Here is a 21354-nt window from a genome sequence, read left to right on the forward strand (position 1 = left end):
CTTAAGGGCATCCTGTAAATTAAGCAATTGGCATAACAGAAATATTCTAAATTCAAGACACTGCCCCTATCATCAAAATAATGTTACACAACTCTGTAATAGAACCAATAGGACCTCCCTGTTCCCCCTCCTCTCTCCCCTCAATCTCACTACAAATGTCATCAACAGTGGACAACATTGGTCAATAGCATTTATACAGTTGAAGTCAGAATTATTAGCCCTCTAAATTATTAGCGCCCCTGTTTATTTTTTCACCAATTTCTGTTTAAAGGAGGGAAGATTGTTTTAGCACATTTCTAAGCATAATAGTTTTAAAAACTTATTTCTAATAACAGATTTATTTTATCTTTGACATGATGACTGTCAATAACATTTTACTTGATATTTTTTCAAGACACTTCTATACAGCTTAAAGTGACATTTAAAGGCTTAACTAGGTTGATAAGGTGAACTAGGCAGGTTAGGGTAATTAGGCAAATTATTGTATCACGATGGTTTGTTCTGTAGATTATCGAAAAAAAAAAATAACTTAAAGGGGCTAATAATTTTGTCCCAAAATATTTTTTAAAAAATTAATAACTGGTTTTATTCTATCTGAAATAAAACAAATAAGACTTTCTCCAGAAGAAAAAAAAATATTATCAGACATACTGTGAAAATTTCCTTGCTCTGTTAAAAATAATTTAGGAAATATTTTAACAAATTAAATAAAATCAAAAGGGGGCTAATAATTCTGACTTCAACTGTATATACTGTACACGCATATTGACACCCAAGTGGCACTTTAAGACATTATGTGTTTTTTTTTTTGTTTGTTTTTTTGCTGTCAGAAATAGAACCCTTCTGCATTTTTAAACTTGTGCAATGTTTAACTGATGAATTACAATTGCTTAAAGCATGCCTGCTGTACTTTTCATCTTTGCCATTCTAAAAATATTACATTGTTACTATATTAACATCTAGAACAAGAGTCAGCCCTGAATAGCGGCTGGTGAGTTTTACAGCAGAAAACATTCTCCTCGGAGGTCGGTGCATGCAATAGTGAGAATGACTTGCGGTTTGGTGCCTGTTTTATGCATACAGTCTTTTGGTTTGGCACAAAAGCTGCAGAGTGGGAACTAAAGCAAAGAGACAGAAACAGTATATTCAAATGGTATTGTTGTCTTAAACCATCGAGTTTGTTTGTAGTATTGGCATGTGGTCCGTGCCAAACATGAGATGAATATAGATAACTAGGTTGAATGAAATGTTGAATTTTCCCATGTGCTCCTTAAAGAAACCGATGAGTCTAAATGACAGTAATGACAACATGTTGAAGTTAAAGATAAGTGAGCATTTTTTTGTGATATAAATGATAATAATAACTACGACTATACTAAAATTAGAATTGAAACAATTAGAAGTGGCTGATTTATAAATAAGTGCTTATTTCATTTTGCATTTACTTAACAAGTGTCATGTGTTATTTTTTCAATACATCACCATTATTTCTAGAGGTTTTTAATACATTTTAAGTCTGTTTTAAGTCTTCATTTTATTTTCTGTGCACTTGTTATTGCCAAGAATCAAATGGTGTTTCACAATGATAAAACAGAAGAACATTTTATTTTGTTTCATTCTTTGTTCTTCAAAGAAACATTTAGCAAAAGACATCTTCCTTATACTTAATAATTGTAATTAATTTTAGATAATTACATGCAACTCACCCTAAACCTAACCTGCATTTTAACCCTAAAATATAGTAGGTAGGTACATATAGTTAATTAATTTTACTCAATAGTATTCATCAAATAAACAGTTATTCATACAATTTCATCATCTAAAGAAACCTTTTGCCCCCATGAAGGTTCTTCCTTTATGTTTAAGACTGTAAAGCACTACATTAATACATGGTAAATCACTTTTATAGCTATTTCTAGAATTTCTTACAAAAACAAAGCTGAAATAAAGTGACATTTCTGTGAAATTTATTATTTGGACATAACAAACAATTTTACATCATCCAGCTCAATATTTCAAATGGTATATCTCAACAACAAAATGTATACATACAACAAAAGTCACATGTTTGTATGCACAAAAGCTTATAGAAACATGCATAAAGAAATGCAGCCGAACAGCCGCAATACTGCAAAAGCTCCAGATCCACAGCAGTTCACTGAGTTTTACAGTCAATATCTCCTTCACTTGTCCCCTTCAGTTTCTTCAGCTCCCCAAGCAGCTCCTGTTCCAGCGTTAAAATCTCTTTGGGCTTCTTGTACTACAAGAAAAGTGAGAGAAAGTCCATATAAAATCAATTGCTGGATGAAATAACTGAGTGCTGAAGCAGACGACGGAGGTGGGAGAAGTTTAGTTCAACCTTCTCTACTTTGATGAACCAATAAAAAGTGACGGAATGGTTGCCCTTTTGATGATCTGAGACCAGATCTGTGTGCTCTCATGGTGAGGATTAGAGCTTTGGCAATCTGGTCCCCGATCCACGCAAAAGGGAAAGTTCCTCTACGTGATGCGGAAAAAAAAATTCTTGGAGAAAGTGATTAAGTGAGACTAACGGTGAGAGTTCACTCACGCTGATGATTAAAGTGTTGTTGGCGTGGGTGAAACTCAAGGCTGTGCTCTCCAAAGGCAACTGGCAACGCTCGAGATCTGGAATGCTGAACTTCTTATAGTACCTGGGAAAATGAGGAGGTGAACAAGAAAATGTTTCTCATGGCCAGTCATCCACCTTCCATTCAGATCAACAGTGCCACCTATAGGCTTGCTGTAGGGCTATTACAACTATTACACACTTTTCACCATATCTACATCAGTAGAACTGAGAACAAGTATGATTTAAAGGCATGACAGGCACTCTTTCATGTACAGCAGATTCAAGGACTTTTAAAGTACCTTTCATTTCAAATCAAGCACCTTTTTAATTCACACACCCAGCATATGTAGCACAATGAAAGTCCTTACTGTACTTGACATTTCACTTACACTTAATATTTACATTAAAAACGACAGAGTAATTATGATGTTTTGAATGTCTCTTTATTAAATAATTTAGACTGTTTGAAACAGTCATGTTTAAAGAACTTTAATAAACGTTGTTGAAAGCAAAACTGCTAATAATAAAGTGCAGTTTCTGAAATATCGAAACAATTTGCATTTTTTATCACTGTTTTTGTACAATTGTTGACCTCAAACACGTAAAACAAATGTAATTTCAAATGTAATTCAAGCACTTTCAAGGACCCATGTTTGTTTTAAGTACTTTCCAGTCCTTGAATCCAAAAGTCTGCAATTCTGGTGTTTTTAAGAAATGTGGGAAACCTGAGAAGTTTTGTTAGTTAAAATTGTAAATGATTACTGTTTTTTTTTCTTAACTCTGAGATTACTAACTATATTTAAGTTTAGTAAATAGCAAAATACAATACTACATAATAAAAAAGTCAAATAATTAAGCCACTTTTTTAGTACTTGTAATTTGGTTTCTTGTTTAGTTTGCTTTTAATAAATAAATATATAATACACACATATCGTTTCTGGTTTTCTTTGTATTCACACTGGCCTTTCAATTTTTCTTTATTTTTTTAGGACTTATGTTTAATTTGCAACAATTCTTAACTGAAACATCCAAAAAAAGTTGTGCGCTAAATGTGCTTGTTGTTTAAATGTATATTTATTATTGTCATAACTCATGTAAGTCTATAAGACTTAGAATTGGGACAAAACAACAGGTTGTTTACAGTAAAATTTTAAAGGACATTTTTTTACAATAACTTTTCCGGGTTTTCCTCACAGTGTGTATCACCTTTAGAAGATTATTTTGACATTTGACGGTTGAATCTGACAGCAGCATCACATCCCAAAACAATTAAATCTGTGACCACTGAGTGGATGAAGTGTCCAACATTCCAATCTTTGCTTTTATCTGTTAAATACTTGTGACATTCTGTCCTGTTTATGTTCACATCATATGCTAATTTTGTTGTGTTGGGATTTCTTTGGTTTGTTTAGAAGTGATCTGAGAAATATATTTGATATTTTCACCAGTCCTGGTTAATTCATTTCAAGGTTTGTATGGCACAATGCACACTTATTGAAAAAAATTTGCCATATTTACTTTAACTGAACCAAATGTGTCAAGTGTGAATAAATCCTAAATAGGGATGTAACAATCCACTTACCTCATAATTCACATTAATTAAATGATTCTTTGACTGTTTTTTTTTTTTTTTTTTTTTTTACGATAAAGGTTGAGACAATTTAGAAATGAACAAGTGTTTCTGTAAAATGAAAATTATGAAATGACTTCAGTAATAATATGCTCTATGGTGATTAAAAATATAAATGATCATTTAAAACCTCTTATTAATATTAACTTACTTTTTGTTCGAGGTCCGAATGACACAACATCTTTCCATTGGCTCAGCTGTCACACTGTAGACTTCTAAAGGGTAAGAAATGTTACGGATCCTCCACTGGAAACTTGTCTTTGTGTCCCGGCGCATAAATAGTGGCTGTGGGCATAAAAACAAGATAATTAGGTTGTCTTGCAATAAACATTGTTATTATTTTTTGTAAGTCATCATCAATTAAGTATTAAAATAACTAAAAATGAGCGCTCACATTTGAACTGTTCTCTTTTATTAAATCAGATGTAGCCCCAGTTGGGTTTGTTTCACCAACTTCCAAAGTCCACTGCCCCTGTCCTCCAAAGGTGGTTTTATGTCGCCACTTTCGCACTAACAAAAGATTAAATGATGACAGAAGAATATTCAAATGAATTCTTTTTTTATTTGCTCGGATGAAGCCAAGACAGAAAACACTTACTGACAAGCTCATCTGTTTTTAGGTCATACTCCTCAGCCATCTCATTGCCATCCTCAAACTGATAATGAACTTTCCTTTTCCCTAGAAAGAGAAAGACACATGAAAAGACACATCTTACACTTTACCATACATCTCACAATGTTAAAGACTTAAAATAATATACGCAAAGCTTGAGATATTCCTCTTGGTAAAATTACCATGGTTTTACTATAAAGTAAACAGCAACAACAAAAACACGTAAACAACGCTACATAAACCATAGCTAACACGTGGTATTTTTACAGTAGTTATTATACACCATACAATCACAATACAGCAAAGCTATAATAAATCCCTGGTCTATTGTTTTCGTATGCAAGTTTTCTTGTGCTGCTAACGTTAGTCGGTAGCAAAATTAAAAGATTTATAAAAACTCGTATAATACTATTAAAAGCATACCGGCTCAAATACACACATAGAAGAAAAAATATCCTAAAGTAAAATAAAAGACAACTTCCTACCATCGGATATTAAAGCAGTTTTCTTGGCTTTTTCAAGAGCATCAGCCCACTGTTGAACAGCCATGCTTCCTGCTGATTCATTTCCTCAAACAAACCCGCGCCTGCGGTTGCCTTGACAACCTCTATTTCAAACAAGCTCTTTTATCTTTTTTATACATTTAACAGAATTGTATACACGATTAATCGATTTGAAGTATTACATGTTGCAAAAAGTGAAAAAGTGCTGCATTTTTTTCATGTTTAATAAAAGAAGCCAACTCTACGACCCGGAAGTAGATCCGTTTAAAAACATTAGTGTCGTGTGTTGTTCTCGGAGAGAGGATTTGAAAGGGGTACTGATGGCATGTTTTCAGCTGTATATGTTTATAGACTGTTTATTTTTATATTATGTTGCCTACTGATCGCAGTCATTTTCTCATCAGCTCCAGATCATCTCCCTGTTCGGAATGGAGGGTCATGGCCATGGAATTCTAAAGGCTTTCCCTAAAGTTAAGAGAGCCAGGCCTAATGACCAGAAGGACGCGCCTCCTTCCAAGAGGACTCCTGCTGAATCAATAACACTAACAGGTTCATCATTCTGTTTTTACACTTGAGTTAGGAAACTAAAGAATAAATCTCCCTGCTTTGCTGCATGGTAATATCTTTTTATATATGTCTAATTTTAACAGACATAACATATTAATTTGTTTAATATTGTAAGTAACCAGTTCTTATTGTGACTAGATAGATAGATAGATAGATAGATAGATAGATAGATAGATAGATAGATAGATAGATATCAAATACATTAGCAAATAGTTCACGACTAGGCCTAAATAAAGAGTTATAAATCATTAGTTAATAAAAAATTGCGGAATATACAAAAGGGCAGAGCTGTGGTTCCCCAGGATGTTTTACTACAATTATGGAGCATTATGTGTACATTTTGTCACCGCTTTAATTAAAGTCTCTAATTAGTTACAGTAATACATATATTAGGTGGTTTATTTTGCTGTGGCGATCCTAGACCTGTCTCGATATCTGTATTTTTTGCTAATTTATAGTACCAAAATTTAGTACGAGAAACAGCATTATTGTCATTTTAAGAGCATTTTTGCCACTCATTATATAATCATAGAATGGCAATATAATAGCATCCTGATGCAAGTACATACTATATTTTACTTTTAATAATATTTAACACAATTATAGTAATTTTAATAATTAGGGATTGGAAGCTGAATGTGAAAACATTTGTATATCCTAATATATACAAATAAATAAATAATAATTATAATAATTAATAATAATAATAATAATAATAATAATAATAATAAAGAGTGCAAGGTAACAAGAACTAGAAACGTTTTAGACTAAATTCAATATGACTTTAGAGGAAATACTATTGTGTTTTTTTACTGACACCTTCAATAAAGATTGGAAGAGATGACCCAGACTGCACAGTCATCTAAAATGTTGCTGGCATTAGTTTTTTATGTATGGCAGATGTATGTGATAGGGGTCATGTTCAGGTCTTCCTGTGATAATTCGATATATTGATTATTGGGACAGACCTAGGTGACCGCTGATAAGGGACTAAGCTGAAAGAAAATGAATGAATAAAACATATACTATTAAGTAGTTCTTGTGTATGAGACAAATGGTCATACCAGGGATGGGCAAACTCGGTCCTGGAGGGCCGGTGTCCTGCACAGTTTAGCTCCAACACTAATCAAACACACCTGAACAAGCTGATCAGTGTCTTCAAGATCACTAGAAATCTACAAGCAGGTGTGTTTGAGGTTTGAGTAGAGTTGGAGCTAAACTGTGCAGGACACTGGCCCTCCAGGAACGAGTTTGCCCACCCCTGGTCTATACTGTAAATGCTGTTACTTTTGTGTTGTTTAACGTATATGTTCAAAGTTTGTTAAGTAACATGATTCTCATAAATATAAAAATCGCAGAATCAGAATCACAAAGGGCTTCATTGCAAAGTGTGCTTCCACACACAAGGAATTTGTCTTGGTATAGTATAAACAGTGCTACAAAGTACAAACAGTGCAGACATAAATAGAAAAAAAGATCATTAATATATAACGATTGCATGTAAAAAATAGACTTCTTTCCCTGTTTACTGAGTTTAATGTGCATTAAAAACAAGTATTTGCTGTACTATTATTATTTAACTGGGTGTTATTTTAGTCAGTGTCTTCAGTAACTAAAGAAAATAAAGAAAATTATATATTTTTGTATAATTGGCCTAAAATAACATGTAGTTATTTTTGAAATATTTTAATCACTGCTGATTATAACAGATTCATGAAGAATGTAAAGTATATTTTATGAATATGATATAAATAAGCCTCTACTATTCTAATTCAAATTTCTGGTTCTCATTTTTTTAATCAGGTACAGTTTTCCAGGGAGTCACTATATACATAGTTCCAGCTGGTATAGGGAAAGCCAGGTGTGATATATTCCATCGGCAGATCACCCAGAATGGAGGACAGGCAGTCTCCACATTCGCTCCCAGCTGCACACATGTGGTGGTGGATGATTCAGTTGATTTTAAGAGAGCTCTGAGACTTCTGAAAGTAGATACACTGCCATCTGCTGTTCATTTGATCAAATGCACTTGGTTGAGTGCCTGCATCAGTGAGAAGAGATTACTAGACACTGAAGACTACAGCCTCCGTCCTCCTGAGAGGTAAAGCTCTGGAATCTTGGCTTTAATACAGTAGTCTTTCTTTCTTTCTTTCAAGCACTATGTATTATAAAGCACTTTTACATCAACTACTAAATGATCCAAATCACTGTGCAGTCAGGAAAGAACCAGGCAGGTACAGTATTTAGGTTAAAGCTACCACCACAGGCATAACAATACATAAAAAGACATGGGAGACAATGGGGACCCTATACTTATGGACATTTGTTTCATAGAGAGGGGCTGGCAACAATGAAGACTCAAAAATCTGCTTTAATCTTGAAAACTGGAGAAGACTCAGGTTGCTGGATCTTAAAGCTCAATTTGGACTATTTTATGTATACATGCATTTGACAAAGAGCAAGAAAAGCAGTGGTGCTGCCTTTGGTTTAATATTTATATTTAATAATATTTAATGGGATAGTTCACCTAAAGTTTTATTAATATCATCATTAACTCACCTTAAACTTGTTACAAATCCTGTATTTAAAAAATATGTCTTTTCTACTATGGAAGTCAATGTCTACCAGCCCATGCCACATTCTTCTTTTTTTTTCTTTGTGCTTGACTGAAAATGAAACTGATTTCCAGTTTAGTGAGCAAATGTTTAGTCAATTAAATTTCTTTGGTGATCTGTCCATTTAATGAACATGTCCTCAGTCCCACAGTTGCTGCCGCTGAGAAGTCAAATGAAGCAACAATCCAACCAGTTCCAGAAGTAGCAGCGCAGGATCCATTGCAAATCCTTGACAATCTGGATCCTCATGAAAATCTCACAGAGACTGTAAGAACTGGTTGGAAGGAAGATAATTGTGTCCATCTGTAAAATCCACATCCACATTTAATATGATTCATTTCACAGATACCACCAGAGACTCAGGAGGAGTACCACGAGGAAGACGGTGTATCTCAAAATGACCTGGAGGCCTTGATCAGTGGCGTTCATCCATCAGAGAGCAACCAAGACCAGAAGCAGAGCTCAGCTGACAAGCCAGTTTTGCCTGGGAAATGGGTCTGTTCTCAGCCATCCACAACGAAAGGGGAGAACCATAACAAACACCTCACTGACAAACTAGAGCCGCTGGCCAAAGCCTATACGCATACGGGTGATAAATGGAGAGCTCTGGGCTATTCTAAAGCCATCAACGCCCTTAAGAGCTACCACAAGCCCATCACTTCATATGAGGTCAGTTCAGATACAAATATGAGTCTGTAAAAGTTTTTGAGTTCACTGAATTCTTATTTGTGCTTTGAACACATATGGTTGCTGCTTCATGGTGCTTTACATAGTGAATCTAGTTTGAAGCATGCAACAGTGAGAAGTTTCATAATAAATTTAAATTTTATTATACTACAGGGTTTTTTAACGCTTTATTCCGCTTGGCTGGTGCAATTGTTTTTATAGGAATTACAGAGCTTGACTGCAGTAGTTCCATATCAATGATATCAAACATCATTACAAGCTACAAAAGCAAAACACTTGACTGAAAATTAACCTCTTCAAAACTGAAAATTGAGAACATATTTTCTTGATTTTACCAAAAAGTAAGATTTTATTATCTTCTGAGAACACATACAATCGTTTGCCAATACTCTTTCATTTAAAGTACAGACGGATACAAAAACATATATATTCTAAAAAATCTAAATAAAAAGCTTCAAGACATTTCTCAGAGGAGACTATGGCAGTCTATATTATCAAGCCTGTCTATCTTTATTTTGTAATATTTGCAGTCTAAATGTACTTTTTCTCTTTTTTATAATAGTATAAGCATAGATCAATTGATTCGTGGCTGTAAAAAAATAAGAATAAAAAAGGACATTCACAGTATAAAAGCCATTCCACTTTGCACTGCTTCACGTCATTTCACGACACAACCTATTTTATTTTGGACATTGGTTATTTTGTAATGTAATGTGTATTTATATAGCGCATTTATTGTGTATGGCCATACACCCAGAGTGCTTCACAATCATGAGGGGGGTCTCTCCACACCACCACCAGTGTGCAGCATCCACTTGGATGATGCAACGGCAGCCACTGTACAATGGTGCCAGTGCGCTCACCACACACCAGCTATTGGTGGAGAGTGGAGAGAGAGTGATAGAGCATATTCGGTGGATGGGGATGATTGGGAGGCCATGATCAGTAAGGGCCGATGGAGGGACTTTGACCAGGACACCAGGGTTACACCCCTACTCTTTACGAGCAGTGCCATGGGATTTTTAATGACCACAGTGAGTCAGGACCTTGGTTTACATCTCACCCGAAAAACGGCGTCCACTGACAGTATAGTGTCCCCTTCACTTTTACTGGAGCTTTAGGGCTCATTCAGACTGCAGGTTGAGCGCCCCCTGCTGGCCTCTGTAACACCACTTCCAACAGCAACCTAGTTTTCCCATGTGGTCTCCCATCCTGGTTCTGACCAGGCTCAGCCCTGCTTAGCTTCAGTGAGTAACCGGTCTTGGGCTGCAGGGTGATATGGCTGTGGCTCATTTGAATTGTCCATTATCAGTTTATTATTTATTCTTTTAAGTATGCAGTAAAAACACTAATATCCTGCACATCCTTTTTATAGGAAGCATGTAAGATCCCAGGCATTGGTAAACGCATGGCGGACAAGATCATGGAAATCATGGAAAGTGGGCACTTGCGTAAACTGGATCACATTGGGGAGGAAGTGCCTGTTCTTGAAATGTTCACTAACATCTGGGGCGCTGGAGCCAAAACTGCTCAGATGTGGTATCAACAGGTACATAAAAAAATACTGCATAAAGTGTTAGTTCACACCAAAATTATAATAATCTGATTATTTACTCACCCTTATGCCGTTCTAAAAACCTTTGCTCGTTTTTAGAACACAAATTAAGATATTTTTGTGTGAAATCTGAGAGGTCCCTCATCCTCCATACACATTAAGGCTCCCAACTTATTCAAAGTCCGGGAAGGTAACATCCTCAAAACAGTCCATGTGTCTTCAGTAGTACAATCTGAATATTTTTAAGCTACGAGAATAATTTTGTGTGCACATAAAACAAAAATAACATATATAGGGCACATGTTCTTGTGGATGCAATATATGTGAACATCGAGTTTGTATTAATACTGAATGTGTACAATATACTGACATTGGAAGAAGAAGAAGAAACTGTTGAATAAAGTTATCTGTGTTGTATTTGCACAAACGTTTTTTTATATATATTTTTTCTGGACTTGATTTGGGAATCTTGCTGTGTATGGAGGGAATTTCACCTAAAATAACTTTCATTTGTTTTCTGAAGACAAACTAAGGTCTCAGGGATTTGAAAAGACATGATGGTAAGTAATTAATAACAGAATTTTCAATTTTGTGTAAACTAACCCTTTAATAGTAATCATGTAAACATTTGCATTTGTCCTGCGTATGACATGACAAGATGTGTCAACTAATTAAGAATCTGTTGCCACAACTTAATTATTTCCCTTATTTTAGTTAAATTGTGGTCAGATTCTGCGATTATATCCTTTGTTTTTTATTTATATCATGGCTGATGTATCAAAATTAATGAGAGAATGGATTGAAATACGGGGACAAATTAGTATAGCATGGACATGATTTATCTTTAATCATGAAACAAATAAATGCAGTTGTTCCAAAAATAATACTCTCCACAAATGATTTATTTAAAATTATGGCATTAACGAACACAGTGTGGACACAATTTCCCTAAAGTAAAGGATAAAAGGAATATGTTTTTTTATTTATTATTAAGGCATAGAAAACTTTAAAGAAGTTTTTTTTTTCCATTCTACATCATATATAGGATTTAATAAAATTAAAGGTATAGTTTACCAAAAAATAAAAGAAACTTGTGATTTCCTCTCCCTCATGTGGTTTTAAAGAGGATTATTTGGATAGACGATATTTTGAAGAATGGTGGAGGGTGAGTAAATAATGACAAAATTTTGATGACAGAACTATTACTTTAAATCTTTACTTTTTTTGCGTATCATTTTCCATATCACAATACACAAAATATGAGTGTTCTGAGATAGAAAAACTAAACAAAAAGTGGAGGAAAAAATGCCTGTTAGCCAACAAGTACAGGACATTGGACCAATCATATTGCATTTAAGGCTGGACTTTTTTTGTTTAACAGTGGACATTTTTTTCTCATTTTAAAGAAATTGAGTGTGTGAAAAGTCATCTGTCAGTATAAATGGTCAGTATATTACATAAAAAAGAACAGGCCTATGCCAGATTCCCTCCTCAGTAACTGCTATTGAAAATAAGTCATGAAATGCACTTTAACGTCATGTTTCCATGCCAAGATAGACACTTTTTTTTTTTTTTTTTTTTATAATATTTTGAGCTACCAGTGTTGCAGAACATTTACTTCAGCTTTAAACATTGTGGAACATACAGTAATATTGAGCAAAGACCATAAAATTTTACAAGTTTAAACAGCTGATTTGATGTGTTTTACCATCTAGGGATTTCGCACATTGGAGGACATTCGCACTAAGGCTGTTTTGAACCACACTCTAAGGATTGGACTAAAACACTATGACGATCTCCTTGAGCGGATGCCGAGAAGTGAAGCAAATGCCATCGAGAAAACGGTTCGTACAGACCTTACTTTAAATGGCCAGCAGTAAAGAAAATGGTCATATTAAACAGGCATTGAGAAATTAGAATCGATCTACTTGGTTTTCATGGCAGTAAATCATAAAAGCAAATTTCTAAAGCACAAGCAATCTAAAAACTAAACCAATTTTGTGTTGGCAGCAGCAAGACTGTCAATCTTTCTCAGTGGGCTGATGGACATAACAGAGATTGTTAGTGAGTCTGTCGTCCCATAGGAAGAGTGGGAGCCCTTGAAAGTTGGCGCATCATAAGTCAAATGCTACCGAGCTCCCTTACAGAGTCTTGGGCCCAAGCCAGTTGTTTTCTTACTATTACTTGGAACATCTCCCTGTTTTCCTTTAAACTGACCCGATGGATAAAAAAAAAGAGCAGATGAGTGCAGCATGTGGTCTTCCAGCTTGACAGAATGATATGTGGAGCATGTAAACATATGTGCCTTTAGCATTTCACATTACCAGAACTGTAGACATAAATGAGGCAGTATTTTTTTGACATTAATGTATTTTAAACTGTAAACCTGACATTTTGTAGATTTTTGAATTGTTTTATTTTTGATTTATTAAATACAACGTGCAATGTTAAATAATAATAATAATAATAATAATAATAATAATAATGAAAACATGTAAAAATAATGGTTTCAAAATTAAAAAGTTGTGCGAAGGATTTTTAAAAGGAGCCTCATGCTCAAGAAGGCTGCATTTATTTAATAAAAAAATAGAGTAAAAACTGTTAAATTAAAAAATAGTATAAAAATTTGTATAACTGTACATTAACTGTAATTGTGATGATACAGTTTAAAAATTTGTTTTATTAAAGTTTTTCATTAACTCAATTAAGTCATTTTAATTTAAATAACTGCTCAAGCAACACGTGCACTTTACATTACGTTACATTTTTTGTTGGAAACACGCTTTCTAAATTTTTTGAATTATAAAATTAAATAGAACTGTTTACTTATTAATATCATTTGTAAAATTAATTTTTTTTTTGTAATAGTCTTTGCTATCACTTTTAATCAGTGTAATGTTCATTCACTCATTCATTTTCCACCACTTTTCCGGGGCCAGGTCGCGGGGGCAGCAGTCTTAGTAGAGATCCCCAGACACTTCCTCCAGCTCCTCCGGGAGGCGTTCCCAGGTCAGCCGAGAGACATAGTCCCTCCAGCGTGTCCTGGGTCTTCCCTGAGGCCTCCTCCTGGTGGGACATGCCTAGAACACCAGCCTAGGTAGGCGTCCAGGAGGCATTCGAAGCAGATGCCCAGGCCACATCAGCTGACTTCTCTCGATGTGGAGGAACAGCGGCTCTACTCCGAGCTCCTCCCGGGTGACAGAGCTTTTCACCCTATTTATAAGGGTGCTCCCTGCCACCATGCAAAGGAAACTTATTTTCAGCCGCCTTTATTTGAGATCTTTTGGTCATGACCATAGGAGAGAGAAGGAACGTAGATTGACCGGTAAATCGAGAGCTTTACCTTTCCGCTCAGCTCCTTCTTTACCACGACAGACCAGTACATCGACTACATTACTGCTGCCACTGCACCAAGCCGCCTGTCAATCTCACGTTCCCTCTTTCCCTCACTTGTGAACAAAACCCCAAAATACTTGAATTCTTCCACCTGAGGTAAGGACTTTCCTCCAACCTAGAGATGGTAAACCACTTCGTTCTGGTGGAGCACCAAGGCCTCTGATTTGGAGGTGCTGATTCTCATCCCAGCCGCATTACAATTGGCAGCAAACTGCTACAGTGCATGCTGTAGGTCCATGTTCAATGAAGCCAACAGAACAACGTCGTCTGCGAGTAACAGGGATCCTCTTCCATTAGCCACCACCTTATCGTGGTTGAGGGATTTGGGTGCATGAGTGATCCTAAGAGCTATGTTGTCGCAGGTTAATGCCCCTGCTAGGGTCTCCCAAGGCAAAAAGGTGTTAGGTGACGGGTCAGACTAAGTGCGGTTCAAAAACCCCTTATGAGTTTCACAACATCGAGGACCGCTATGTTGCCCTGTATGGCGCAGCCGGGGCCTAACCCTGGAGCCAGTCCTGGGGTCGGGGCTTGTATGTGAGCGCCTGGTGGCTGGGTTTTTTCCGCACGGAACCCAGTCGGGCTTAACCTGACATGGGACCACCTGCAGGGGGAGCTGTAAGGGGCCGGTGCATTGTGAAACGGGTGGTTGAAGGTTAAGTCCACGACAACCTAATCATCAGACACAGAAACTGTCTCTTGGGACAGTTTAATGTACCCTTGTTTAATAAAATTTGAAATAAAGGAAAAGAAATTGACCCTAAACCTTTGCTGATGTTTAAACATGATTAAATCACTTCTGTTTGAGGTTACATAATAAATAGTTACCTAAATAAAACTGATTATCGAAATGTTTTGTGTTGGCTAGGTGAAGGACGCAGCTCACAGTGTGGACCCACAGCTGCTGGCCATGGCGTGTGGTTCGTACCGCAGGGGCAGGAGCACATGTGGAGACGTGGACGTTCTCATCACCCACCCTGATGGACAATCACACAAGGGGGTTTTCAGCAAAGTATTGCATCTCCTTCATCAGAGTGGTATGCTGTTATTATACAGGAAACATATTTCGTAATTTAAACCATTTACTAAATTTTCTAGACGCATTGTTTTATTTATGATTCTACAGCAGGGTTTCCCAAACTTTTCTTCCCGCGACCCCCAAAGTAACAATGTCTAATATAACTTATTTGAGTTTTGGAAATCACCAAGCGACCCCTTGTCATTGTCCTGTGACCCCCCGGGGGGGTCCCGACCCCCACTTTGAGAACCACTGTTCTACAGAGACTTAAAGTGTATTATATGCACTAATGTATTTTATTGTAGGTCTTAATACTTTTAAACAGGTTAAAATTGACCATGAAACTCTACCTCTGAAGCTTGATTTATATGTTTTGCCTGTGCTGACAGCTTGCGCATTCGAAAACAGACCTGGCTTTTCACTTGTAGTCTCTTCGGCCGTACTCACACTAGGTACAGTTGCCTCGAACCGGGCCAAAGCACGCTTGCCCCCCCTCCCGTCTCCCCCGACGGCCCGCGCTCACACCACAAACGAGCTTCGGCACGCTTATGTCATCGCTGCTGGGCTGTTCAGTGAGAAGCACTCTCTCACTCAGCAGCACAGTGGAGATTTCTCTAGTTATATCGTTTCAGTCGTTTGATATGCCGTCAAATATTTCGCCAGACAGTCCTTAGGGATGTGGGGACACGCAGTCAGATATTTCGACGAACAGATCCGCCACTTTTGGCGCTCATAAACAATCATAAAGCCCTCGTGCTGCAGGAATGAGGAGGCCTGCTGAAGGCACGCAGCTGTCGTGAAGTGAGGAGTTTGCGTCTTTAATAAACGACGGCAGTTTGCGTTCACTGAACAGTAAGAATGATTAAGAAATCCATATGAAACAGTCCCTTAAAAGTCACGTCTCGCTTTCAGTTACGGGCTTTGGCGCGTTTTGCACTCGCACACAAGCGTACCGCGCCAAAGCCCAAGTGAACCGCGCTCAGGCACACCTCTTCCAACCGGGCCAGGGCCAGCCAAGCAAACCGTGCTTGAGCCCGATTCAGCGCACTCACACTTCTCAAACGATCCGGGAAACGGGCCTGGGCACGGTACGGATGGCATAGTGTGAGTAGGCCCTTAGATTTCAATTATTTTGCGTATTATTGTGTGCTTTTCATATCAGCGGCATAATTTACATGACAAAACAGCAATGAAGTAGTTAATGCATGGAGCCGCTAAATTAAATAATTTAATTATTTAAACATATTGTGGATAAATTTCAAGGACATTGTAAAAAACATTTGTTATGCTTTTAGTACCCACACTAAAAAGGAAGCAATGAATACCGTGATAGACAGTAATGAGATTACTAATTGTGACAGAACAAATATATATGAATGTAACGTATACAATTATTCATATTAAAAATTAGCCTTTTATCAAAGTCCACAATATTTCCAACTGAAATGAATTCTTGAATAGTGGGTGGGCTTTTATTTTTGAGCTTGTTATCTCATTATTGGATAGGGTGAGAAGGACTGACACTCAAGAGGTTAAATGGTTAGATATTGCACGGATTGATTGGTCAAATATCACATATTTGTGTGCCCAAAGTTCATTGTTTTAAATAGAAAATCCAGTTGCTCTGGTGCTTGCTGCAATGATTACTAATTCTGCCCAGGGGGTTTTGTATTTCGACTTCTCATCAATTAGAAATTATCAGACAGGAGGTTTTGAATATCAGAAAATAGACTTTATTCTCCATAATAAAGCCGAGAAAGAGCAGAGCACACCTCAAAGCATTCTGAAGTCTCTCCTGGACAATTCCTTTCTTTCCTTCTGTCTTTCTAAAGTCTCTGTGTTTTCCACAATCTTTATACAGGTTATTTGACTCACCCCTAGGTGTCTCATTTTAACTTTTAACCCTTTTAGGATAAGTTTTTACTCTAGGTGGCCCTGTTATTCTTGGCTCTCAGCCCACCAGCTCATGTCAACAGAGATGTTACATGTTTATGTCAGCAGAGCATAGATGCAACTTATGCAAATATACTTACATTGTCATGATAGGATAATAACTTGATAATATGTTACTCACTCTAACTTCTGACACATATAGCTTCATACAAGTATTTAACATGTATAATCAGTGCTTTACATATTCAGTTATTCTACACAATCAGTCATTCAATCATTCTTCTGCGTAGTTTTCTCCTATGTTGCTCCTGTGCAGGCATACTCATTTTACACAGTTTTTTTAACACATGCTGGCATGTTTGCTGCAAACACTACATACGTTTTGAGAAGATAAAATTAACTGCTTTACACTTATAAAATACTTCACACTGAGAGAATAAAATCTTCTTCAGGGGCGGACTGGCCATCTGGCAGACCGGGCAGTTTCCCGCTGAGCTGATGTACTTTTTGGGCCTGGCTGATCATCTTCTTATGATCTGATCGGCCCATAAAACACTTAGCAGACTGTCATGTTTTGCTGCCTAATTAATTGACGATGCTGTGATCTGTGACGATCTAAAAGTAACTTGTTTCTTTCCCGGACAGACCAGACCATGTGACATTATCTGCAGCCCATTGGTTCTTTTCTTACTGACATTGGGTTGACCCAATCACAAACTTCCGTTTTGGGCTCCGTGTAAGCGTGCAACTTCAGTGTGTATTTGTCAAAATAGTCAAGAGTCACGCCTGTTTCTCACCCCACGCACGTGGGAGAGCAGAAGCGGCGAGCAGGCATTTGTCTTTTGCATCTGAAGCGTGCAGCAGAGCACAGATCAATATATTCCTGTCTATTCTATATAGTTACCTACCTGTCTATATAAATATACTGTTCGTTTTGCTTTTCATCTGCACCAAGGCCCGTGGCAACTTCCTTCTATGCTGTTTCCTTAATCTGCAAGTCTTTATTTTACAAATTTAAGGAACATATGCTTCTCAAGCTCTGAGGAGTGTCATTCATGTATTTTAAGATGCACTCGGTCAGAACAGAGGACAATCGCATGAGATATCATGACATTTTGTTTTTGATCATCAGCTTGATGTAGGCTTATAGTTACAACAATATTTGTACAATATGGTTATAACGATATTTATACATGACCAAACTAGTGTGCAACTAAAGCAAAACTAATACAATTTTTTACATTTAGTTTTGTAGTTCTGCCCAAACAAATATTTGTTGCATTTTTAATTAAGTTCATTTGATTGACTATGTACAATTTTTAAGCTATGTTTGTTTTTTCATTGTTGAGTTGAACAGTTTTTAAGAGTCTCTGATACATTGCTTTTAATATTTATCTTTATTTTATTAATCAACATTAACTGTGCAGTTTTTGTTTAATTCATTATTTAATATAGGTTTCCTCAAAACACACTAGCACACACAAGATGGACTTCCAGTGTGGATTATAATTTTATTTCAATAAAATATATAATATATATAATAAAATATATAATAAAATATATAAATAAATTTTTTTATTTTTTTAATTTGTCAACTCTCATTATTTTCTATATAGGGCTTTTGTGCTTTTATAAAATGGGAGTTGGTAAACGTATTTAAGGGTGAGCACAGATGGGGAGCATTTTGATTGATGTAGTGGGCCGCTCTGTCCCAAAATGCCAGGGCTGATTTTTTTTTTGTCCCTGTCCAGCCCTGATTCTGCCTATGGACTGCTTGGTCCCCTAATTGCTGCTTGCAGCTGTATATTTTTATTTGATTATTTTGCATTGTTTATTCCAAACGTAATTTGCTTAATTGTTTCTGCAAATAAGGCCAATATTCTGACTGGTTTTACATTTCATAAAGTCAAATAATTTTTTCACACCTGCAGAAACTCTAAGTGACTTAACTCTAATTTTATATATTTTTTGCCCCATCCAGGTTTCCTGACTGATGACCTTGTTAGCCATGAGGAGAACGGTGAGCAGAAGAAGTATATGGGAATCTGTCGGCTTCCAGGTCCTTCACAGCTCCACAGGAGACTTGACATCATAGTTGTGCCCTATTCAGAATTTGCATGCGCTCTTTTATACTTCACTGGCTCCGCCCACTTCAACCGATCAATGAGGGCATTGGCTAAGACTAAAAACATGAGCCTATCAGAGCACTCGCTGAACTGTGCAGTCATTCGGCAGCGTGGCGTGAAATTGGTTGCGGGAACTCCTTTACACACGCCGACAGAGAAGAATGTATTTCAACACCTGGGCATACCTTACAGAGAACCACACGAGAGAGACTGGTGATGATGAGGCAAGATTTTCTCTGTTTGCATGTGACTGCAAGTTTTACATCGAATGCCATCATGATTTTATGAAATCATATTTGTTTTTTTTAAAGTGGATAAATACAAAGGGTTACAGATAAAATGAATTTGAATTTTTGTCATGGTATTTAAAGGAATTTGTGTTTTTAAGTAACATTATGCTGGATGATTTATGCTGCTTAAAGTATTAAAAGTATATAATATTGCTTCTTTTATTTTGTCAAAGATATCAACCTTTACTTGTGGTTTCATTGTGGTATTATAATCTATTATTAAAGGCCACCTTTAATATCTAATTATAACATTTGAATGGAACCAAAGGAAATGGCTGTGTGTTCATCATATTTTTAAACACATTAACCTAAGCCTGTCATCAAGTTGACTGGCTTAGACTGCGTGTTTTCTATTGTGAGTGATCCTGCCTTCTTGTTTTTTTTTTTTCTTTTTAGGCAAACTTTTAAGTTGAGAGAGAGTTATTTATTTGCAGTCAGATACAGCTTTAAGATTGGATTACTTTATTACCGTCAAATACAGGACCATATACTGCATATACAGTTGAAGACAAAATGATTAGCCCTGTGGAATTTTAATTCTTGATTAAATATTCCCCAAGTGATGTTTAAGAGGGCAAAGCATTTCACATCACAGTATTTCCTGTTTTTTCATTCTGGATGGAGTAAAAATATATTTAAACACTTCTAAGGTAATTATTTATGGCTCCCTTAAGATTTTTTTTTCTGCTGATAACAAACCACTGTTGAAATTACTTTAAAAATAAACAGAACTTGCCTAGTTAAACAAATTTAAAAAGCTAGTAAAATATTTTTTCTACTGAACAGCACTTAAATTTGAATATTTGAAATATTATATAATAAATATATTTTACAGGAGGGCTAATAATTAAAATATGTATGAGACTAAAATTCTTCATTAAGGATTAATTTTTTTTAATTTTTTTTAATAAGAATTACTGAATGATTTTTAATAATTGAATTAAAGGAATGTCCATAAACAAGAATATTGCATTCAGGTGAATGATAAAAAGAGACCTGATTTACACTATTTAGGAGAGATTTTATTTGAAATTTTTATTTGGGTGTGTGCTGCAAAGATGTTTACTGTGCTTCAGAATGTATTTATGAAATATGAATGAAACCCTTTTACCATTGTTTGGAGAAAGCAATAACTTAAAAATTTAGGAAATTTTAGGTTTAATTTTACTTTGTCTTTGATGTCCAATATATCATTTTTTTGTGTCTAACACTCTAGAACAGAGATGCCCAATATAGGGCCTGTGGGCTAAAGTTGTGTAACCTATGATTTGGCCCACCATCCCATCTGAGTGGAGAAGTGAGTATGATCAAGAGTTGGGGCGAACGCCTTTAACACAGAGATTGTCATTTCAGATTTGACGTAACATTTTTGGATTGTTTCATTGTTGAGCTACCAAAAATAAGCAAACTAAAATGAAATGTTGTAAATCACAGGTAAAATTCAGTTCCTGGAGGGTTGCAGCTCTGCACAGTTTAGCTTTAAACCTAATTAAACACACCTGATCAAGCTAATTGAGTCCATCAGGCTTGTTTGAAATTTACAAGTAGGTGCTGAAGCAGGTTTAGAGCTAAACTGTGCAGAGCTGTGGCCCTCCAGGAACTGAATTTGACACCTGTGTTGTGAATTAATCAGATTATTAGAAATGTAAATACTGTCACTACATGGATAGATGACTGTGCAGAAGACATCGGGCAAACAAATTAAGGCAAAACTATTGCAATTCTGTTATAAATAGCATTTTTTATTGTGATAAGTTCTCTGTTAAATGTAAAAATAAAGTTTTATTAGTTCATATAAAGCAATGCTTTCTAGTCATTTCTAAACATTATTAAATACACTTTTTCTGTGGCCCACTAGCCTCAATCAGGTTTGG

General features: G+C 36.1%; 3 protein-coding genes across 4 annotated transcripts in view; 1 reads left to right on the forward strand and 2 right to left on the reverse strand.

The window, feature by feature from the left end:
* The window catches only part of LOC141385860 (uncharacterized), a 741913-nt gene that overhangs the window by 151023 nt on the left and 569536 nt on the right, over window positions 1–21354 (reverse strand). The window lies entirely within an intron of this gene.
* Window positions 1951–5602, reverse strand: dpcd (deleted in primary ciliary dyskinesia homolog (mouse)). The gene is given in 6 exon segments (NM_001045377.1): window positions 1951–2260; window positions 2570–2672; window positions 4372–4505; window positions 4615–4730; window positions 4819–4899; window positions 5319–5602. Coding segments are annotated over 6 exon segments (603 nt in total). The 5' UTR covers window positions 5383–5602; the 3' UTR covers window positions 1951–2155.
* Window positions 5628–19723, forward strand: poll (polymerase (DNA directed), lambda). Its single transcript, NM_213243.1, has 9 exons — window positions 5628–5650; window positions 5741–5885; window positions 7707–8004; window positions 8662–8785; window positions 8864–9187; window positions 10581–10754; window positions 12476–12604; window positions 15022–15190; window positions 19046–19723. Exons 2-9 carry the CDS (start codon window positions 5765–5767, stop codon window positions 19405–19407), a joined length of 1701 nt encoding a protein of 566 aa, NP_998408.1. The 5' UTR covers window positions 5628–5650; window positions 5741–5764; the 3' UTR covers window positions 19408–19723.

The sequence above is a fragment of the Danio rerio genome, chromosome 1 (genome assembly GCF_049306965.1).
Source record: "Danio rerio strain Tuebingen ecotype United States chromosome 1, GRCz12tu, whole genome shotgun sequence".
NCBI classification, from domain to species: Eukaryota; Metazoa; Chordata; class Actinopteri; order Cypriniformes; family Danionidae; genus Danio; species Danio rerio.